The sequence below is a fragment of the Bombus vosnesenskii genome, unplaced genomic scaffold (assembly GCF_011952255.1).
Source record: "Bombus vosnesenskii isolate JDL3184/JDL3185 unplaced genomic scaffold, Bvos_JDL3184-5_v1.1 scf7180000013267, whole genome shotgun sequence".
NCBI classification, from domain to species: Eukaryota; Metazoa; Arthropoda; class Insecta; order Hymenoptera; family Apidae; genus Bombus; species Bombus vosnesenskii.
This window is the reverse complement of record NW_022882927.1, coordinates 6,124,617-6,148,717: the sequence shown is the minus strand read 5'-3', so window position 1 is coordinate 6,148,717 and position 24,101 is coordinate 6,124,617. Positions and strand designations below refer to the sequence as shown.

Below are 24,101 nucleotides of genomic sequence, written 5' to 3'. Positions count from 1 at the left end.
GCAGCTCCGACATTCGCCGATGTAATGAATTGTTCGACGAGCGAAGAAGTTAATGGCATTTTCCTAAAATTGAACGTCAAGTTTTGTTTCGTAAATAATGCTATTTAATAAAGGAAGAAAGAAAAATGAATTGCGACTTCCGTCGAGAAATTTATTTGTCGAAAGTGGTTCGATCGAAAGGTCGATCGATAAAAGAGTTAGATGACAAAGTTCACATTTTACATTTTCTTTTGGGTTATTCGATGGAATGTAAGCTATTTATCCCTGGTTTTTCATTTCGATGTAATGCTATGTTTTATTAATATTCGCTTAAAATTTAACGAAGAGGAAGAAAAATTCTGAATGAATTATATCTGAAATATCTTCTATGACAACTCTTCGGTCATGTTAATTGCTGTGAATTATCCCTTGTTATAGAGCTATAATTTTTCCAAAGAATACACTCTCGGTCTTAATATAATTTTCATTTCTTCAAACAAAAGAAAGCTACATCGTTTTTAAGAAATTTCAATTTCTGTCAACGTTACAGTCTCATCGATTTATTCTCTAATACGTTAACAAGCATGATTCTCCAACAATTGAAAGCTACTATATATTTCGCTTGAGAAATTTCAATTTCTGTCAACGTTACGGTCCCACCGTTGTATTTTCTGCTACATCAACAAGTATGGTTTTTACAACATCAGAAACCTACATATATTCCGCTTGAGAAATTTCAATTTCTGTCAATGTTTTATGGTTCCATCGTTTTATTCCCTGATACGTTAAGAAGCGTAATTTTGACGAAAAGTGCATTCAATTTTAACGCACGTTATAAATTTTCCTATTTCCTTTCACGCTGTATTTGACAAATATTTTAATTTCTGCCAGCATTATCGCTCTTTACCCAATGTCAATGTTTTATGGTTCCATCGTTTTATTCCCTGATACGTTAAGAAGCGTAATTTTGACGAAAAGTGCATTCAATTTTAACGCACGTTATAAATTTTCCTATTTCCTTTCACGCTGTATTTGACAAATATTTTAATTTCTGCCAACATTATCGCTCTTTACCCATAATTCTCCGCCAGGGATATTTCACCCTGTAGCTGTGCTACGCTTTTCGAGATCGAAACAACCGAAGAGGCGAAGCTCTCTAGCGGAAAGAGCTTTTAAGCCGTCTTTTCTTACAAGACGGACAGAAAAATCGTCGTCATAGGGTCCTGAATATTCCGCAAGACTGCGAAGGGTCGTTAAACCCTCTTATTCACGGGGTTTCTAGATGTTCCTGGTAGAGTGCGCGCGTTCTTTCCTACCTCGTATAAATACGTTCTCTTTCATCCACGGGCTCGCCACAGGAAATAGGCTTCACGCAACGACCACAGGATTAGATTCCTCCCACTTAGTTGATATGGATGGATCCTGGAAGTGGTTTCTCTGTTTCATTTGCGGCGGCTGACGTCCTAAATAAATTCATGTCGATACTACCGGCGAATTCTTACAGTAACAAAAGCTGCAACCGTTTCGTTAATGGGATTTTTCAACACGATTAATGTTTCCAACGAGACGCCGTGTACGCCGGGTGAATTTATTTGCGAAGCTGGCAAACAGAAATCGAAATAGGACAGAGAAATAGAATATGCGAGTAAAACGCAACGGTATTCCACCGAACGGAATTAAAGTACTATTTGCGTTATAGAATTTATGTTATGAAACTGGAAAAAGAAAAAAGAAAATATATAAAACCAATGAAACTACTGGCCAGAGATTTATCTTCGGATTTGAATTTAAAATTGGAAAAAGGAACGGGGGAGATATATTCAACAGATTCGCCTTTCCCGTCAACTACGACTAATTTCTACGATATTACACGTTGTGGACAACGGTTGAACTTGCATGAAAGGAGGAACAGTATTCCGTAAATGTTCAAAAAAAAAAAAAGCAAATTTAATGATTCGCACGAGTGTGAATTTTGCCAATGACATATTATTCTGTATACATATTATTACAGCGTAATGTATGGCACGCATCAAACGAGCTCACGTTTTCATCGTAACAAAGCTAATAACATTTCCAGACTTTCCAAATCATGAAAACGTCACGTAGTAATGGAAAATTTCCATTTCGCTGAAACAACCGGACGTGCTATGATAATAAGAAGGCCGAATTTATGCATGAATAATACATCGGCAAATCATCGGCACTGAAAATACGTTTTATTGCACAAGACATCCGCTATAGCTACAGTTGATTAGAATAATTCATCTTTATCCTTAATTTCGATCGTTTTCTTATTACTTGCATCGTTTAACTACGACCTTCGCAACATTTCAATCTCTGTTCTCGTGAAAGATATTCAAACAAAAAGCAGGAATCTTGAATAAGAAAAGAGCGTGGAATTCCTTGGAGGAATCTCGAGGATCGATGAAGCCGGAAGAAATTCTTTCTTCGAATGCTTTGCGCTCTTCGCCAATACAGTGAATTGAATTCACGCGCAGACTGCCAGTGTTTTCCCAAGACTGTGATATTTCTCTTCGATCTATCTGCTAATTACGATCTTCGTTCGACGATTCCGCGCCCACGTGTCGCGCGAGAAGAGAAGACGACGTTTTTGTTTGCTCGTTCGGCGTTAAGATAGTCGCGGTTGCTCGTCAAGTAGCTCGGCGGGAAGCTCATAGAAATCAATTTGGCCTCGTTGATTGTTTCATCAAACAGTGGTGAGAGCGTCTCTTAGAAGATTTCTCAGCTCCGCGATCTCTTTCGTTACCTTCTCCACCTCGTTCTCCTCCATTTTTTTATCCTTCTTCCGGAAGTAACGCTGTACCAACTGGGACATCACTATCGAGAACTCATCGTTGTTTTCCTCCGTTAAAGTTTCCTGCCAACAAGTAGAAAATGCAGTGCTCTTAGCGGCAAAATATATTTGAAGATCGAAGGAAAGAGGAGCATCATAAATACGTTTTTAAAGATGTAATTCTTTTTAAATTAGCCGACAGATTGGCGATGTTTTGTAAGGTAGCCAGGGTAATTTAAAGGCGATTTAATTATTCTAATTTTATTACGACAAATGGCATTTTTTAACATTGTGAAGAAAATGGAGTGTAAATCAAGTAAGGGAACAATTTTGGTAATACGGAATTACTGAACTGTGAAACTTTTCTCCTGTGAAAAATGGAAAACGTGATTTATGATGTACTTCCCTTGCAGTCTTCATTTGTTACAGCAGGACAAGAGGATTATGCAACTTTTCTTTTCTTCTCGTGCCCAATTGATGCTCATTGTTATTTAAAATTCATCGTTACGTCGATTATGTTCATATTATGAAATATTTTGTATCGAGAAGAAATATCGTTAAAGGGATTGCGTGTTCTGAACAGACTAATCGAACTCAAGCTTAAATTAAAGGAGCTTGCATATGTAATTTAAATACATATTAAGAACAAGTTTCAAAATTCATTCGAAGTCCAGTTTAAACAACGTTAGAAGATCTTCTTCGTAAAAAGAATTTCTTAATCGATAAATGTATATTTACAAAACATAAATGATTCAGTGACCTGCGATTTCCTCATTTCAATATACTAGTAGAAGACTCTTGGTCACAAATAATAAAAGCAAGTGTCAGGTTGTCCCAAGAGTTTCTTCCGTTTTATAAGACAAAAATAGATGCACGATATCTTCTGTTTTATATTATTTTATTGAATCACGTATGATCCATTTTGTTCTACTGGAAATAAAAACAAAAACGTGCATCTATTATTTCCTTATAAAACGAAAGAGACATTACATTTTGGACAACCTGATACTTCTAAAGAAGCGGTAAGCTTGTCTTCTTTCAAATTGTTCAAGATACAAAATATACAAAAACGTTATTTGTATATTTGTACTAACAGCGCTGAAACTTTTACTAAATGCTAAATTTACTAACGATATAAAAACAGTGATGTGGATCCCATCGTGCACGCTTGTTTGACGTTGGTTTCAGCCATATTTTCAGGTACTCGACAATCGGTTGAATACCAACGTACGTCGGAATAATGTTAAATGGCGGTGGGAGCGTAGTCGTGAGCATGAAATCGACGTAAGTCTGAAAAGCGGATATTTAATTAGTTTGATCCTAGAATCTACTGTTTGCGAGTTAAAAAGCAACTATCGATTGTCTTTCGAACTTCAGTTCGCCCGAATGTCCATTCCACGATCACGTTCTCTGTGACTTCCGTCAACGTGTTGGACATGCATGCAATTAGCATGTTCAGTATCACGATCACACCGATGAAGGTGAATCCTGAAAAAGAGAAATCACAGTGGAGTTATTCAGAGCACAAGAAGAGCAAAAATATATTGTTAAATGAAAGATACTTTTGGGAATAATTTTCCAAAAATGATATAATGAAAGTTTTGTTTTAAAAATCAATAATAAAAGATAAATAATATATGTATTATTTATCTCATTTATGTTTGGAAGGTATTTTTCTCTTGATTTATTATTTATATTATACGTGAAAATGTTAAAATTTACTTTATTTTAATACATTAACGATCCTTTAACTACCTATAAATTATACGCAAAATTCATACATATATTTCTGTTTCATTAAACTGGAAGGCAGAATGATATTTAATATGAAATTTAATTAAAGCCGTAATAAATTGTTTTGTATTCCTCCCCCATAATGTCATCCACATTTTAGCGTGGTATCTCCTTTCGCGTATTTTAAATGTACTTTGATCTCTTTTATATTTTGTATGTTACAGACTGTGTTCAGTAAAAAGATTTTAGATGTTTATTACTCATTTTCCACTAGTAACTTAAGGTGGAAAAATAGCAGGAGATTTTTTAAATATTATCCTATATCCCGCCTTCTTCCTAAAAGGAAAAAATTACAAATTTTCCTATTCTAAGAAATTGAACAAAAATTAAAAGCAAATGTAAAGTAGATGTTAAAATTAAACGTAATATCATATAAATATACATATTTATTTTTCCTATTTTTTCCCCATTTTTCGTGAGTATTTCACTTTACTTTAGTTTTATTTGTCAGATATTAAAACGGTACGACCATCGGTAATGTTATAAATTACAAACTACAATGTTAGAGTTTAAAGTGATTAATAAATGGAAATATCGTTCTAGAAGACAAAGACTGGAATTTCAAGTGAACTTTATCTGGATTTCCCGACGAAGCGAAAAGGAAATTTAGATAAGCGTATTACCGGCGAAGGCTATATAGCCGATAACCTCCGTGAACGTGTGATGATTGATGATGGTCTCGTTCTCCGATTCTCCCGGAAGGTTCTCAATTATCACATCAGCGCTTTCGATGGGGCTCATGCAAAAAAGTGCCCAGAAAAGAGTCTTCAAGGTGGCTGAGAAATTAACGAACGAGCTGACCTGTTGGGTCTTGATTTTCGATTCATCGTCGATTTGAACCATATCCTCGTAATACTGATAAAGTTTACACGTGCCTAAAGGAGCGACAATGACAAACAATTCCATTATTAATTTTCTACAATATCGACGAACAAATCTTATGCTTACAATTTACAGATCAGATATTTTCCAGCGTCAATTTTGTCCAACTTTACTAAATACACCGAACTTTATTAGAGGAACTTAAACTTTCTATTTGACAAATTTTAATAAATTTCCCGAATAAATCTCAATATATTTCTATTTAACATCAATTGCTCTATTAATTCGACTATTCGTCTAATTTCACCCCGCGAAATCGAGCAAGCTCTATGTTGAATATTTCCAGAGAAATAATTTTTATTTTCGGTATAAATTTAAACTGGAAATATCGTATAGCTCATATACAAAGAAGAAAGTAAGCGTTGACTTATAGAAAAAGAAACTTTGATAAATTACGAGTATTACCAGCGGTAAATGCAAAAATGATTATGCTGAAGAGAATGATGAATTTGACAACGTCCTTGATCATTTGCCCGAGAGAAAGTTGAAGTGGGCCCAGATGATAGTCCAGCTGACAGATGTACAATAATTTCAGGAAGGCCATTATCGTTGCCAGACAGTAAATTCCTTCGGCGATCAATGTGGGATCGTACTGGTTCCAATATTTCCTCTCCAATTCGAGCTGACCATTTATTCTCACGTCCAACGCAGCAGTTATCCAATACAGGAAGGTCAGAATAAAGAGGGATATCATGATCATCTCGAACCTGTCATCGTTTCAAATTTTTTTCGTTAAAGTGGTAATACAGAACTGTTACTAGAAAAATAGTGTGACATAATGGGATCTCGTTCGATCGAACGATCGAATAATTGACAAATTAATCAATGGAAAATTGACAATAGTTTCGCGCGAGAAGAATGAAGAAATGAGAATAGAAAATGGAAGAAAATGTTATGCTTTTGCACAAAGAAAGTTCTTTTGATATTTCGATTTTCGATTTTTAATATTTGTCAGTGTTTTAACGAAACGAAGTTACATTTAAATCACATACTTGAGATTGCATTCCAAGACTATCTATTTACATCATCACTACAAAAGCTCTATTTCCATATAATCAGTAGTTAGTCCAAAGAAAAATTCATAAAAGTCACTTGGTTTCATTGTTGTTACACAAGATCGTGTAACTCCCTTAAGTTTTCAGATTTCGGTTCGAATTCGATAATAAATAAAACAGAAATAATTGCAACTTATTTGTCCTATGCTTTTGTCATTATATATCGTTATTAGACTGCGAATGTGTATGCAACTTTAGATTTTTTAAAATGCAACTGAAAGAGTGGAAGCTAAATCTAGGTCTGTTTAACTCGCTAAATATCATAGCATGCGCTGTACATTGGACATTTTATACGTATCTTTGCATACTATCTGCATTCTGTATATTTTTACACTGTCAAACTTCCCATAAATCTCATAAAGAGCGCAGTCTAGTGATTGTATAGAATATGACATAACTTGAGAAATTTCGATAATTTTAATGTACAAAAGCCATACAGGAGGAAGTAATACGAAGTAATGCGAAATAATACGACGTAATACAAAGTAATACGACGTAATACAAAGTAATAGCAAGTAATACGATTACGAAGTAAAACGAAGATGAAAAGCGGTACGATTACGAAGTAAAACGAAGATGAAAAGCGGTACGATTACGATGTAAAACGAAGATGAAAAGCGGTACGATTACGAAGTAAAATAAAATAAAATAAAATGTTACACGAAGTAATTTTCATTTTAAATGTCGTCCATCGACGATATGAATTTGGTCGATGAATTTAGTCGGCATACAAAGTCATACCAATACCACGGTCCAGCGAAGAATCTCTTCGGCCCGTGTATTATGCACATACGAATCAACGACCAGGCGTACGACATCACGTAAATTATCAAAACCCAGACGTATACTGAGGAAGCAGCCGGAGGTGAGAAGTCAAGGCGCTACTGTTCGATTTCTGTTCGATCTGTCGATATCAGGTAATAGGGTATACCAGAGTTAGGCGGTCCACGAAGCTGTTCGGTTTTGTCTGCGTTCGATTGAAGAAAAACGATCAACAGAAACACCAAGTAGCTGGCGGTGGAGGAAATAAACTTGTTGACCGGTGATTGCCAAAATTTCGACCTCTTTGAATTCGGAGCGACCAAAACCACTACCAGAATCACCGGTAGCATGAAGACTCGCATTATTATGAATAAAGACTTCATCCACGGGTTCATGATCTTCCATTCGTACCAGCCGTCGATCCACTTGCTCGTAATTAACTGCAAATTGAAATTTCGTCGTGTCTTTAACCAGAGGATTAACAAATATGGTAATATTAACGTTTAACTTTTACTGGGGCGGGATGCTATTTATGCTTGTCATTATATTGCTTCATTTTCAATTGTGTATAATATATTTAGATATATATTAAAAGTCGATAATTCTTGCGATTAATATAAATATAAGTTTGGAAATGGAAAAAACGTCCTAATTTGACTAATAATCTTTGGATTTCTCTGGCGAAATATTCTTCACGTATATTTCTCGCTATTTTAAAACACCTCTATTTTGAATCGTCACGCTGTTCTCGTCAAACGATACAATTTTACTCGATAATTATGAAGACACTCTGACGTAGCTCGCGTTTACAATTAATTGTTCCGGCATCGTCAAATTAAGAATTCTTTCGCTAAATTAACGCCATTCTTCTAAAGTACTACTACATAGTGTACAAGTATGTTTACAAAGTATTGATTACTATCTACAACCTGTTGTACATTAGGATGAGCCACAAAGGTTCTCTGCGTATTGTGCAGCGCGAATAGTAGCCTCGGGTATATAAATTTATACGAATGGGCAAATCCAGTAGACTGTTTCAAGATGACTTCTACTTCGTCCACGCTTCTGGCGCAATCGATCAGATCGGTCGCGAACTGCATCACGCTCTATGAAAACAACGACACATTCTGTTAGAACTTGTTCGATAGACGAAGGATACATTTTATAAGAATTTCTTCCAAGAGAATGACACGTTCTACGATAAATTTATCCTGGGAGAATGGCACACTGATCAATGGATTTTTATCTTCAAAAGGAAAATAACCTCAGAGAGTTCTATGTATTCGTGGTAAAATTCTCTGACGAAGGAGGCGGCTTTCCGTAGCTCGTAAGACAAATTGAACGCTTCCAAAATCGGATCGTCGACAATTTGACATATGTACGCTGGATTTGTTACTGCCTTGTACGAGAATAATCGCATCCTCTCTATCGCAAGAATGTCGCTCCTCTCTCGTTCTCTTCTACGCTATCGAACAAGAACATAGTTTAACTTCATTTCTTTGATCGAATCTCTTTTCGTTCTTCTTCTACGAAACTACAATTCTTCGCAGGTTCTCCGTAAACGCGTAAAGATCCGCGACATAATCGTTGGTTATCAAAATTTACAATTAAGAACAGTCTTTGAATCCAATGTATTCAGCATGAACAAATCACGATGAACAATTCAACGTTCGATTTAATTCGGACCGCAAAGCGTTAATCAGGCCCAGTTATGCAGAACCCTGTTCAACCCAGAAAATTACAAAAAGTTAGTCGAGCGTAGTATACAGATTTCCCAGGATGTTGTTATCCTTATCGCGTAAAAAATTTCTGACCCATAGAACAGCTCTTACGTTATAAAATTATTAAAATTATCAAGCTACAATCCTTTCTTAGTCTTATAGCTATTTTGCAGAAAACTTCCAAACCAGTCGGTCGGGCAAAACGAATTCTCCAATCCTCTTAAAATAATAAATCCAAAGAAAGTTATCCACGGTGGATATTTCAACATTATGAATACTTTTCCGAATCTACCGATGTTTTCGTCGATTGGCTGATCCATATCAGAGACAAAACATAAAAATTTGCAAGAAACGAGGTGCCTCGTTCTCTCGGATCGTTTACATTTCCATGATAATTTAAACAGCGACGATAGGATCGTTGGAGATACAGATATCTTCAAAACGCTTTGACTCCGACGTGGACCTTCCTTCGTTAACCGAAGCCGAATTTGCTGAATAATATAATATACCCATCCACGAACAGTAAGTAAATATTTAAAATAATATTAGTTACGTTACACGCTACATTTAACAAGCCGCGAAGAAGCATCTTGGAAGAAACAGCAGAAATAAAATATACCCAGTGCGAGCGGAGCTGAATCTCGTCGAAGATGAAAATGTTTCGACTACGATTTTCTCTAACTTTCGAATCATCGTGAGTTGCTACCGGGTTCTGCGTAAAAGGGTCCGTTTACTCTTAACGTTGATTAATTCTTTTTCTTTTTTTTCCCTACTTGCACTCTACGCAATTGCAGCTAGGCGGATGAGGTTTCGGAAGGAAGTGAAGCCTGTTTCGAAGCATACTGATCATCTCGAAGTGTCCGTATTGAGCAGCGATCGCCAGTGGCGTGGCTTCGTCCGGGAAATCGGCGCTTCGCGTTATACCGGCGTACTCCAATCCAGGTGACAGATCGTTCAGTTTGTTCAAAATAATCATGGCGATTTTTATCTCGTTGTCCCTGATGGCGTGTAGATGCGCGTCACTCGGATCGATGTCCGGATGAGTCAGGAGATACTCCACCATTGGCGTGTTCCTGTCACTAACCGCGATGTGAAGCGCAGTGACACCCTGAAAAAAAGGCCATGACCTCTCGTTAGCGAAAAAAAGAAAAAAGAATCTCGTGTTTCGTTCGGGAGAAAGCTCAGAATCATTCGTGACACGTGTACCTTGTTACAGACGTATCTCGTTCATTTTTAGCTTTCGAATTTTTACCTATCTTTCTTTCGGTGTGCAGCAGATGCGTATAAAGGTTTGGAATTGCTTTTTTTTTTTTGTAATCGGTGTTTTTAGTTTTTTTTTTTTTTTAGGAGATTTTTTAAGGTATGGTATTCGAGGATATTGTATGGTTCGATATGATACTTTGGGAATTTTTTACGAGATAGCGGGAAAAAAGTCGGAAGAGGTTTAAAATTGTTTTTGTGCCTTTTTTATGTTCGATGTTTCGTGAATGTTTTGACGTGATAACGAAGAAAGAGAGACAGTTGTCGTCGAAATGGTCTGCGATTTGTATATTTCATTGCGATACAAATTTTCACATATCTTTCTTTTATCTTTTCTTTTATGAGGTGCATCTGACGCGTCTCCAATTCTGTAATCTGTTACGTTACTTTCGTACGTTGAAGGTTTGCCTGCTTAATATTCACCTGGTTTGCGTTTTGCTCGATCTGAGATTCCACCTCGATGACGTCCAATACGCTTTCACTTGGCGTATTTTCCTTGAAAACGGAGGAATGACAAATTTCGACGTTTCGTCTTTACTCGCGTTCGTCAAATTTCATTCACAATTTCGTAGGTCAATAACCGTTCCTAATAGAAGATAATCTACCAAACACGTAAAAGAGGAACACAGAAGAAGAATTTTCATAAACCTAAAATAACAGGATTCCCAAGACCCTAAAAGACTCATAAAAACCACATTCCTCTCCCTTTTATCGGTCCAAGTACCATAAATAGACACTTTCCTGCCCTTGGTCGGAATCTAATCGTCAAATTCCAGATGTATTTCATAAAGATCCGCAGTCCAGTCGCAACGCTCGTCTATTTAATTTATAGCCAAGAAGAAGAAAAAGGCATTCGACTAATTTCTATGCACAATCAGAGAAAGAAAATTCACACATTCGTGATTCTATAGCATACATACATTCATTCCTGAAAGATTTCTATAATACAAGAGTTCGAGAATACTCTCGTGAACCATCGTATGTACTGATCTCTCGTTCTCCGTGCTCCCTTACACAATGTCCATAATACTCAACAACGACGACGACGATCGACTTGGTTCTACGACAGAAATGCCCGACCATCGTTTTACGCGTGTCACAAAAAGGCGTTCCACGTATTTCCACGGGAATCACGGAATTCCTGTTCGCTTGTTGGTCCTCGTGAAATCGACTTTCCGACTTCTCTATATCTGCTCCCCTTTTTTCTCTCTCGTTCCCGTATCTTCCTCCTTTTTGCTTCCTGGCCCTCGATATCTTGGCCCTGTCCCTTTTCGTAGGAAGAATGGGACGACGACGTTTGTCGCCCATCTGCGGCGCGTTTAACAGAGGCGGCCACCGACAATGGGCTAACTCCATTGTTGCCGCCGACACACCGGTCACAATATTTCCTGATATCCTGGCTTTTCGGCCGTCTCCCAGGGGACACTGTGAAACCGACACGATCCCGCCTTGTGATATACGCCGCCTCTAGGCCTTTTTCCAAAATCGAGTTCGACACAGCTGCCGATTTTTCGCGTCAGAACAAACACGAACGAGTCTCCGCTGTCGAAGCAATTAGGGCACCGACTGTTTTATTCGCAGTATTTGTGGAAGTCGTCGTACGTCAAATAAGGGAATGATAGGGGAAAGGGGGAAATATATAGGTTGATTTTGCGCGGAAAAGGGAATTTATTGCTAACGGAGTGGTTCGATGGCGCGGTTCATTTAAATTTCATGTTTGGCGAATTCTTTTTGTGGGCTTTCGGTGAGGTTCTTTGAGCGAGTGATTTGTTGTTTGGGATTGTTTGGTCGTTTGGTGATGATTAATGGTTGCCAAGTTATGAAGAATTATTGCGAGAAGGATTGCAGGAGGAAGGATCGTGCTTGAGAGAGAAGCAAAGCTTGGGAATGTGCAACGAAACACGTTATTTTCGTATTTTGCTATGAGTAAATGACATTAAGTTTTAGGCTGATCGAAACTCGATTTATTGCGACGTTCTCGTGATAGATCCTGAGTTCTCTCCAGTTTTCTTAATTGAATGGAATTTTTTGATATCAAGCGTCAATTCTCGTTATCATCGAGCGTATCGTCAAATTCTTCACCTTCTTACGTATCTGACTGCTTAACTGTAATTTTGTATATCTCTAACGATATTACGTATCTGCTCCTGCAACGGGATATTCTCATAAACAGAACGTGGAGAATGTCTAATTATTTTAATACGCCGATCAAAATGAAACCTTGATTCGAACGCATCGTAAAACAGTGTCGATTTTCGAATTTTCATCAACGAGTATTATGTCGATTTTTCGAAGAACCGATTATTCTGCCGTAATCGTAAATGTCTCGAAAACTATTAAGAATTTGCTCGTATAATATGAAAAACAGAATACCATAACCTACCAACATAGAAAATTTCCTCTTTCACGTCTCTTCTAACAATATCTATCTTCATCTGATTAAAACACCATTCAACTACCGTTCTAGCCTAAAAAAAATACACGAAATAAAGCAACCTTCTCTGCCGCTCAAATTTTCCAGCTGGCCCTGACGTCTTCGCGAATATTATATCGTATGCAAAAAACGAGAGCATCCTCCAGGTTCTTCCCAAAGTGCACGCGCACGCTCACGAGGAAGATGGCTCTCGCGGCGGACACGCGGCGGCAAGGGGATTCCCGGATGGAATTTACAGCGGGACCAGTCATTTGAATAATTTTTATCGGTCCTCGGCTGAAACCATTGTCTTGTAAAGGACGGCCTGAAATATGGCCGTAGATACACGGAGGCAAAGCGGTGCCAGAGCGCTTCTTTCGTTCCGTTTCTCTCGCGCCCTATCCCCTCCCTCTCTTCTCTTCCTTCTTCTTCGGCCTTCTCTTCACTTCTCTCGCCCATCTCTTCCCTCTGTTCCACTCTTTCGTTGTACGGTTTCTTCTTTCTCGCTTTCGGCCGTGGCGGTGTCTTCTCGGCTCAAAGCGAAACGAGGGTTGGGCTTTTTGGGAACCCCGAAGAGAGGAGGACGACACGAACGTTGCCGAAGGAGGGGGTAACATTCCACGGGGGGTACGTGTATCTCGACGGGGTGAAGATCGGAGATAACGAGACCTCGTCTTGCTTTTTCTCATTCGGTTACGGTGCTTCTGCGTAAGAGTTTCGTCGACTCTTCGTTTCCCTCCACTCTTTCTTCTTTTTGCCTTCTCGTTCTTCTCTTTCGTATGCTTCCCTGATAATGTAAAACTTGGCTTTTCCTACCTTCTGTCGTTTCTCGTTCTCTTCCGGATTTCTCGATTCTTCGTTTTTATTCAGCTCTTTCTTCTCTCAGCTTTCTCGCTCTTTTCTTCTGTACCTTGTTTGTTCAGTTTGCTGGTACAAGTCCTGGCTTTTCTCACTTTCCCTCGTTTTTGATTCCGTAGACTTGTCGACTTCTGACTTTCCTCCTTAGTTCCTTGTTCCCTTATTTTCCAGTTCTTTTTCTAGTTTGATCTTGTTGTTTTTGATTCTGTAGTTTGGTCGATTCTAGTCTATCTTCTTTGTTTCCTCGATCTCTTCTTCTTCTTCTTCTGTTGTGTTTCGCCGATACTCTTCCTTTTTACGTTTCCTGGCTTAGATCAGTCTCTTTGGAGTTTCTCTGTTTATCACCGTATATTATCGATACTCTTCTTTGTCCGTACTGTATTTCTTCTTTCGACTTCATCGCTAGTGAGATCTTGTCTTCTTTTGCTCTCTTCTCCTGTTCTTGTTTCTTCGTCTTCTTTCTCTTCCTCGTTATACATGGCGTTTCTGAAATCGCAACACAATGAAAAAAGGAGCGATTCCTCGTGAGAAAGTAAGCAGAAAGTAAGAATAAAATTTTCTCATACAAAGCTTCGTTTCCGAGAATTGTATTTTACGTTCTCGACTTACTGTTACTAGAAGAATCGTTTCTTCTCCGATTGTACTACGATCTTGGAAACACCCCCTGTATATTTGCGTCGATCTTCCATTTTATCTTCATCGTTGCTCTTGTCCTCGTTTCTTCGTCCCCCTATTCTTCCTCATTGCGTGTTTCACCGATACTCTTCTGTCCTATCATTTCTTCTTTGATTCTGTCTCGCTTCTACAACTTCATTTCCGCTTTCGTTTCCCCATCCCCTTTTGCATCTGTGATATCCATATTTCTCAGTTCTTGTCTCTTTCGTCGCTGTCTTCTGTTCTCGTTTCTTCATCTCTTTCTCTCTCTTCCTCGTTTCACAATTTTATCGATGGTTTGCTGCGATTTGGACAAAGAGACGGCGTTGCTGTTTGAACTTTTCGGAAAAGGAACGGCCCATCGCGTAAATCATCGGAAATGATCTCGGGAAAAGGGGTCAAGGGGAGCCGTGACACGAAGGAAATAGTCGGCATGTCCACTTTACCTGCGGCCTTCTGCTGAATCGACACGTAAACGACGGACACCACTTACGGTTATGTTGTGGGAAACCGGCGATAGCAGATAAATCCGGCGATCTTTACGAGCTCCCACGAAAAGGGAAGCTGTTTTTCACCATCTTCCACTATATTTTTGCTACACGTTTTAAAGTGCATGCTTGCAGTTGGTATACGAGAAGAGTCAGTAAACGATCATCGCATCGTGCGTATCATTGGATATCGTCATCGTCGTAATATCATGGAATAATTTTGAAGAAAAATTTGATACTGATCAGATCGATAATTTTCCGATTAATGAGATTCGTATAGTAACTTGATACAGAACGTGGTACAGAGAACTGCAGAGATTCGGGACATTTTGTGAAGAATGTTAAGCGAAGATGGCGTGAAAAATGCGTGTGTTTCAATGTATAATAAATCATATCTCTGTACGATCGCTTAATGTAAGTTTGGAAAGGAAGCTTTAATAACGATTGTAGTGCGAGTTATTTATTGAATTTACGATGAATTATTTCTAGTGGAACCGATAATGTCTCGCACGCAACGATATTACAATCACGTGATACTTGAAAAACTAGTAAATTTACGATCGATCGATAAATTAAAATTAGAAGAGACTCTGCTTAAAGGTAGGTACTAAAGGAATTAAAATACACGGCACCTTCACGACATTTAATAACTCAATCGTTAAGTTCTTCGATAAAGTTGATAAAACGTCGCACTATTAATCTTACCTGAAAGTCAATAGCGTTGATATTGAATTGCGGATTATTTTCAAGAAACTCCCTCACGTCCGGAACATTCCCATGGGCGACCAATTCGAAAAAGTGTTTCTCCAGTTCTTGCAAGTATGAAATCGTCACGGAAGATTCCTGAAACGTCAATGAACCTGTCAGTGGCTCGTTAATGCTACACAATCGTAAGATCCTAAATCGAATTAAACTGGAAGAACGAGCTTTGTTTTATTTAATAAAAAGTACGAAATTTTCTATATTTTGTTAAAGGGCGATCGAAAGGTAGATACAATTATTTAAAATAATTAATTATTGTAATAATTGTACGTTAAAGGAGGACCTATAACCTAATATAAAGGGTAGAGTTGATATTTAAAAATACTCACCCTTCGTAAGGTACCTTGATTTACTTCCTGCGACATTCTGAGCACGGATCTACCTTAATTACGTTAGAGAAAACGATGTTCGTCACGTTTTACGTGAAACGAGTTTGATGTAGTTTAGCTTGACGTGTAAATTTCATATAGAAAGAACGAACAAAGCAGCAACGATTCTCTTCGATTCAGACACGATCGCTTCGATCTTCGGCCACTTTTTAAATTATATTTCAACCTCGACCAATGTCTAAGAGGATAAATTAACTATCGCCTTCTTAAACCTGCGTTTGGCTGTAGTTTATCAGACTCGAAAATCTAAAAATAAAATAGATATAGTTTAAAGTAATTTTATAAAACGACGAAACGATCCTCGAACTGTGCCATTATCTTTTACTACTGTCGTATTATCTCATCCATATTTAGCAATATCTTTATAATTATAATCGAAACTTAATGCATACGTAGATGTTTCGAACGAAATCAACTTGAATCACAGCAAATCGGAAACAATTCAAGATTGGAATTAGCATTTCGGCGATGCGCAAAGAGATACAGGACTCTGATCCCCTATGAACGTTCGTTCAATTTTCTTTCTACTTTTTACGTTTATATAAAGATCCCTCAAACATTCAGCAATTTAAAATAGAAGAAAATAAATACATATTCCGTATATCTGAAGATCATTTCATTAATGAAATCATATCCCTTCGTTGTTCAATAACTTTATAAAATATCTATCAATAATGAATTCTTAAGAAAGCAAAAAAGAATAAGAAGAAGGTGGAAGACAATGATGGGACATTGGTTTCTGCTGTGTTTAATGATGTAATTCAATCTATCGATGGTGTATATACATAATTTATAATTTGTTTTCGCTACGTACAAATAATAATAATAATAATAATAATAATAATAATAATAATAATAATAATAATAATAATAATAATAATAATAATAATAATAATAATATAATAATATTAATAATATAATAATATTAATAATATAATAATATAATAATAATAATAATTACTATAATATATAAATTTCTGCAGATAACTTAGGCGTCGATGCAGTAACCTCTCTAGCGTGAGAATGAATCATTCTCAGCCAATTCCGGATAAATCGATGATGTTTGAAAAAATCGAATATGCGATATCTCACACTACGGATTCCTGTACATCGAGGGGAAGAGAAAATCGTTGTTTCGGGTTTATAGGTGGCGTTAAATGCAGCAATTCTATACGGGATACGATTAAAAAAAAGATCGAGTTGAGGGAAACGCGGCGCTCGCAGAATTCTACAGAAGAAAAAGAAACTGGCGAACAGCGGACTATGTACAATGATTCTTTCCTTTTTCTACGCTTTTCTTCTTTTCTTTGAAGCGTTCCTAATCTGTTCTTCTTCGTCTTCTTCTTCTTCTTCTTCTTCTTCTTCTTCTTCTTCTTCTTCTTCTTCTTCTTCTAGGTCACTTGGGGAAAAGGTAACGGGGACGTAATACTTTTTTTCCGTTTTCTAGTTCTTTCTCTTTTTTTTTTTTTTTTCTAGCTTCTTCTGCTACTTTGCATACGTATACACAGGGCACCAAAAGCGCGAAAAGAAAGCATCGATCGACGAACGAACGTCAACGTTTAGTCTCTATAAATAAATTGTTTCTAACATTAGAATGCCGTATTAGATGAATGAAAGTCGACGCTACTTTCGAGGCAAGAATTGGGGGCGAGAAGCGATTAAAAGGTATAACATGTTGCAACGAACATGAACGTGTCTCTGTGATTTGGCTGAATAATTTCAATCTTTGCCTATAACTCGTTTAGATAGTACGTTTGTAATTTGCATAAGCGGCATTAAAAACATATCGTGAATCGTCTTATTCATCATTTCATTAACAAAATTTCATTATTATTTTCAAAGGATTCGTAGGTAAAAAATCGAGCACTTTATCCGTCTTTACGTGTAATACGTAATATTCTTGGCTTAAGTACGCGTCTAATTAATTTTCGAAATATTCGAAGCACAAAACGGTGCCGAATTTTTAAACAGAATTATGTTACATCATAAATATTCTAAGGCAAATAATGTACATCTTCGTAACTTGATAAATGTTTCACGTAAATATTTTTAGGAATAAATAATCAAGATTGTACTTCTACAATTTTTAATAAAAAAAGTCTTAAAAATTTTGTACATGTAATAATATTTTTTCCGTATGAACTTCCAATTATACTTCCAATTATACTTATACTTCCAATAATCACAAAAAGTAATTACACACACAGACCGAAATGATCCTCTAAAATCCTCCGTTATTTTTCCAAATATTGAAAAATATTAAAATATTATTAAAACTTTGATCAAGACGTCAAGAAATAAATCACGAACATGATAAAACCTGTTCTGAAAATTTATGGGACGTATACGTATTTTACGAGAACGATAAAACGCAGAACCGTGAACACATAAAAATCAATTATTTCACAGAATACGTGGCACGAATGAACACAAATATTTTATCGCGTATTTCATGAAAAATAACAAACCATATTTTTACATAAGTTCAGCCAAATACTTTTCACTCGCGTCACAAAGTACAAAACGGGGCATACTTCTCAAGTATTCCAAGCATCTCGTCGAACATCGACCCTTTCATCCTAACAAAAGTTCCATAAATAAATTTCAAACACGCACTATGTCCCTTTCGTTCGACTTATCGACGAATTCGTCGCAAAGTTCCATTCTAACCGGGCTTCGTAAAAGATCCATCTCATAATCCGAAAAAACACGATTCGCGCGCAAAAATAAAATTCGTCGAGGAAGAGCGAGAGAGAGAGAGAGACACACAGACAGACAGATAGAGACAGAGAGAGAGAGAGAGAGAGAGAGAGAGAGACAGACAGACAGACAGAAATGAGACAGAGAAAGCCAAAAATGAAGAAAATTACAATAATTATATTATATATTCGTATTATACACACACTATACCAAGAGCACAAGCTTCTTCGCTTCTAAAGCTTCGTTTCAACTCCATCCTCTCGATAATAATACCTAGTATACTACAAGTTAATTCAATGAATGGAGGAGAGGTCACTGGCCAGAACAAATTTCATTTCTGCATGCATCTTCGACTTCGAGCTACGCGCACAGTCCACGCATCGAGTACATTTCTCGATGAAAAATGAATAAAAAAAAAAAGAAGAAATCCGATCCTAGAATAAAAATTCAACAGAAAGAGACAAACGATCGTTTCGTTCGTTTATTCCATTATTAACAACCAGGATCTCTTCTTTTTACGACACAGGAACACGTGCGTGGACCTTTCACGTCGTCCAGTATTCGTCCATTCGTTCGTTTCTATCTTACTTTTATTATCATTTCGGTTCAACTTGGTTTTGAGACACACTGAATTTGTGGCTTCCTTTCGTAACATATGAGGTTGTTTAACTCTCAACTATAGACTAAATGTAAGTTTTCATATCATTACCACAATTTAGCATGCAATTTTAAAAGCTTCAACACTTGATCATCTTCCATTCTAAGAAGCCTCGTCCTTTGTTTTCTAACTAATTCTAATTCAATTCTATTCTAATTCAAAACAGAGAGATTTAATAAATAATCCAAGGGACTATATTGGTACATGGTAATATTAAAAGCACCAACATCTGTGATTAAGGGTTAACACGAGTAGAATCCAAAAAGTACTAGTTTTCTAGCTACGTTATATTTTCGTTTTCTACTTGTTGCAAACTCTCGTATATTCCAAGGAAGAAAGAGGAACAAATTCTTTGGGTTCCAAAACGAAGTACATCTGCAATTCCATTCCGATTCCACCTCAGTTCTTCCACATCGTTTTCCCCTGTACACGTGCATTCTTGTCAAGAGACCTCGAACGATCTTCCACATCCTTCGAAATCCTCCTTCGCCTGACTCCACGTGGGGCACTCGCGAACGCGTTTCGCAGTCCGTTCGACGAAAAAAGAAAGATAAAAGCCGAGAAGAAATCCTCTCGATCGACCTCGTCTCACTGATACAGTATCCTCGATGGCGTGACGTACGAGGAGATCCAATAGAGGAAGGACGCATATCCAAGTATGCCTTCTTGCCCCGTTCTCGAGTCCTGCCTCGCGTCCGTGTACCTGAGGTCCTCTGCTTCCAGGAGCCTCCTTTCGAAAAATTTTCTCACAGCGCTCCACATTCGGTACGGAAGGAACGCGAAGTGAGCCAGTTCCTGGTTGTCTACGAACGCGTAACAAGAAGCGACCACATCGTCGACTAACACCGTTCCCTCCATTGTTAAAGGAGCATAAATGCCTTCTTCGAGAACCAATCGATTGTCGATTACTTTGTCCCATCGTAGACGATGCTGAACCTCGTTTTCATCGGCTGGGTCTCTTACCAGGATCTTGTCCCCTGGCTGAACTCTGCCAGCGAATACCGTGGATCTGCCTTCGACCGGGACCAGGTGAGCTGGTGTCAGTGTGAGAACTCGACCAGATTCGGTGGTCAATCGGACGAATTGTCGCCTCTCGGCGAATGAACGGTCCAGGAAGGCTATTACTTCGCTGTACACGATGTCACCGTGCGAGTCCAGGGCTGCGATTCGCTCACCAAGTTGCACTTGATCCAGCCGCTTCGAGGAACCGTCCGCCGTTCGCACCAAGCTTCTGCCCGGGAAGCAACCTCCGGATTTCGCCGCTGACGATGATTCTGAAAGAAGAGAGTGGTTGATTAGAAAACGTGAAGTTTTTGGAAAGGTTTCTACCAAGGTTTTTCGCAAAGATTTTTTACTGGTAACATTGTTGGTGTTAATTTATCGTATGCTGTTTGGTTAATGCGATGAATGTAACGAATGAATGATAAATATATTTTTATTATATTTCACCAAAATGGAATTCTACTGTATATCGTTTATTATAGACATAAAAAATAGAAAATTATATTTCTTATGCTTAAAAAATAATGTTCGCGTTTTTCCTCGATGCTTCTCGATTTGGATACTTTCATTTAAAAAGTATAAAATGAGGTACAGTTACGAGAAAAGAGAACAATTTACGATATCATTGTTAAAAGAGAATATTTTAAAAAGTCTTTTATAGTATAAAATATTATATAAAATACTTCTACTTTGGACAATCATTCTTCCTATATTTCGATCTTTTAATCGAATCTCCGTCGCCCGAATAAACTTGCGAGTCCCAATAGAACATATGAAAGTTGATTCGTTTTTTGGGATGATCGAAAATTGAATTGCGCGAAGGAGATTAACGAAACTGAAGTATCGATTACTGCGACTCTGACGTCGATTTTGGGGTGATTCGATTGTCGAAATAGAAAAACCGAACAACTTCCCATTTGGTCTTCCAGTGAACGTCACGCTGAATTCTAAAGCGCGAATTCGTACGATCATATTTCATTGAAAGAAACGCGAGTTCATAAAATTTCGATGAATTTTCTCTCCTACACAGCAATCGATACGATTATCTTTTATTTGAAAATATAAAAACTTAATACGTTCAATGCATCGACATTGCTTTTTCTTTAATATTTCTCAACGATCGAGCGTGTATTCTAAAAAAAAAAAAAAAAAGAAAGAAAAATTGAAAGCAAAGGAATTTTTCTCAATCTTCCTCCTCACGGAAGCTAGAGACCATAAAAAATCTTCTCGTATCGAATGCGTTGATCGTTCAAGTTTCAAATCGTAATAGATGGTACCCTGAATTGCAGCAAAGAATATACACACACGTACAGCTATCAAATCGTAGACTACGAATGCATAAAGATTCCCCCAATTTTCCCTGCGTCTGACGTGAAAAAATATCTTCCCAGTCTACGTGGCTATTAGGGAGAGCGAAAAAAATATCAGAGGAGATGCATCGAATGATACCTCGTGGATAACAAGTCGTATCGACGTTGTCGCGGACAGAAATTTAAATTTAAATGAAGCCTGTCGTCGGTGGGTCGCAACAGCGCGATATAGAGAGCCACGTTCTCAGGGGAAATCGCGATTATTCCCGTCGAACAATCGTTATTACGAGGTACGACGGGGTAGTCGACAAGGGATGATTGCCACGAATTTCTCACGGTTAGCTCGTTACACATGAGGCGTTCTCAACCGTGTTCGATTCGTCTGGTCGACAACGACGACACCGCAGTCCACGGATCCGATTACCTGATCAAACCGGACCGGATCCCTTCCGGTTCGAGGCCTTCAACCACCGATGAATTCCGACGTTTCGCGGTGGAAAATCGCCATCATGTCAGAGAACGTCGTTGCGTTTCGTTAATTCACTGTAAGAGCGACACGAGCAGGGGAATCGAACGTTCTGAGAAACCAGTCTCGAACAGGATATTTGAATATGGAAATTATTTGGAGGCGTTAAACGGTTCGAAATTGAGGATTCAGGTAATCGGTAAAAACGTCGAAGTGGAAAATATAGAGCTAATAGAAAGTTTGAAGTTGAGAACGAAGAGTCGGTAGAAAGTGTGAAGTTGAGAATGAGAAATCGGTAGAAAGTCTGAAGTTGAACATGAAGAGTATGGTAAAGAGCTTGAAGCTGAAAATGTGAAGTTAGCGAAGCTACAGCTGGCCGATCATCCTTTTCAGCAATTAAAAAGCTGGTTTTCATTTATAACTCAAGTGATAGTCGTCAGATTTTGTGCATGTGTGTATGTGTCTGACTACTCTGTTTAACGAACGAACCATCTTTAGCTATGTTTCAAGGTTTTTCATCTTATTTGACTTGACGATGTTGGCAAACTGTATGTAAAATGTCTTTTTATCAAATACAGAATGCAACAAACGAACTAGAATAACCAGGAATAGGTTGATGAAATATTCAGTAAACGAAATTAAAAACACTGGAGGGGTTGAATCTTTCACAGAAATTTTATTTTTCTTTTATTCTCAGATTTTCTTTATATAGAAGTAAAGCGGAGGATGAATTCGAAAGACGTGGAAGCTTGTTCGTAGAATTATTCGACACGTCGTTGCACAAGTGGGTTGAGCATGGAATTGATTGGAAGAAAGTTTAGGGGAGATCGTGAGAAAGATGGAGAATAGCGATTGCGTGAATTGTCGCCAAGGGATTGGGTAAGCTGATTAACCCTCAGACATCCGATGGGGTGAATATCACGCAGCTAATATTGAGTCAGATACGATAACAAAATCTTTTCCATACTTCAAGTTTTCTTAGATCAACCGATAGTAAAAAACATTGTGGTATAGTTTAAAATCAAGTTTAAAACATTTTGTATGAATTTCCAAGCCATCGTGCGTTCCCACAATTACATGTTTTATTAATTTTCTATTGATCCTTCCGTTATAGTTTGACGACGAATAATTTTCCATGAAAATTAAGCTCTACTACCCACACTGAATGATTTTCCTCGAATTAACCGATTTCTATCTTTTCTTCTCTGTTTCTTCTTTCGATTGATCGAAAGTTCAACCACATCAGACTACAAAATCTAGCAGAGGAGATATTTGGAGAATCTCGTAGAGAATCGTCTCGAGGTAAAATCTGTCGGCAAATCGGGCAAAGGATCTTGGAAGGAAATCGATCGATCGATCGATCTAGGAAGATGGATCAGAGAATGGAGCGAGGGCGTCGAAATCGTGATACGCGTGGCTCGCGTCCACAGACGATACCTGTTTCTCTTAACTGACCGTTCCCTTGGTCTCTCGAATATCGTTCTTTCGGCTCGTATCGATTTCGCAGCGATTGTAACGCTGGAATCTAATTTGAGCCGACAGGCAAGCCTAGATTTATTGACATTTATTTTGAAACTCGAGCCTCGGCCAAACTGACGAAACGAGCCTGCGCCCCCGAATCCTCGTGTTTGGTCCTTTTTAACGTTCCTTTTCTACCCGCGGTGTATGTAGCTTATGAGAAATTTCGTCCAACCATTCTGTGAACGTTTCTCGCTCGTATCGTCGCGTAACGAAAATTGACAACGTTGAATTATGCGATATCTGGCCATTTTATTACCTTTGTCGTACTTATCATCTTTACTTAAGTCTAGTTGCACGCTGTCGATAAAAGAAATTATGTTGGACAACGATGATAGAAAATGAACTGAAATATAAAATGGAAGAGGACCAATCATGTCAACCATGTAAGGCCGGAGAAACAGAAAATAGAAAGGCATGTACCAAGCGACTATACAATGTGTAGAGAAATCAGATCAACCACATTGAGGAATAAGAAATGGACAGAAACAATAAAAACCGCAAAGCGCATATTGAAACTAGCAAACTTCACAAAGGAAAGCACGAAGTCGAGAGATTCTTGCTTGAAAGAATAGAGAAGAGACCAAGAACAACGACGAAAACTGAAATAAAATATCAAAGACTGACAGCATATGC

At 37.8% G+C, this 24,101-nt stretch overlaps 2 protein-coding genes across 2 annotated transcripts in view; both read right to left on the bottom strand.

Moving 5' to 3' along the window:
* Positions 1 to 2,453: 2,453 nt before the first annotated feature.
* LOC117230560 (short transient receptor potential channel 4-like) lies at positions 2,454 to 15,787 on the bottom strand. Its single transcript, XM_033488141.1, has 12 exons — positions 15,752 to 15,787; positions 15,366 to 15,503; positions 9,761 to 10,095; positions 8,531 to 8,726; positions 8,196 to 8,372; positions 7,436 to 7,706; positions 7,246 to 7,351; positions 5,855 to 6,156; positions 5,191 to 5,442; positions 4,146 to 4,261; positions 3,905 to 4,063; positions 2,454 to 2,857 (listed from the first exon to the last, which is right to left on the bottom strand). The coding sequence occupies exons 1-12, from the start codon at positions 15,785 to 15,787 to the stop codon at positions 2,687 to 2,689; spliced, it is 2,259 nt and encodes a 752-aa protein (XP_033344032.1). The 3' UTR covers positions 2,454 to 2,686.
* Positions 15,788 to 19,373: 3,586 nt separating this feature from the next.
* The window catches only part of LOC117230734 (sonic hedgehog protein A), an 83,643-nt gene continuing 78,915 nt past the window's right edge, over positions 19,374 to 24,101 (bottom strand). Inside the window, exon 4 of the mRNA XM_033488453.1 lies at positions 19,374 to 20,443. Coding sequence (XP_033344344.1) covers positions 19,758 to 20,443 — 686 coding nt within the window. The 3' untranslated portion in view covers positions 19,374 to 19,757. The remainder of the gene's footprint in view (positions 20,444 to 24,101) is intronic.

Excerpts from the sequence above, each read along its gene's own strand:
- LOC117230560 (XM_033488141.1), bottom strand. The coding sequence starts at position 15,787 with ATGTCGCAGGAAGTAAATCAAGGTACCTTACGAAGG. Across the intron at positions 15,504-15,751 it reads ATCAAGGTACCTTACGAAGG|GAATCTTCCGTGACGATTTC; the intron begins GTGAGTATTTTT and ends TTGACGTTTCAG. Across the intron at positions 8,373-8,530 it reads AATACATAGAACTCTCTGAG|AGCGTGATGCAGTTCGCGAC; the intron begins GTTATTTTCCTT and ends TTGTTTTCATAG.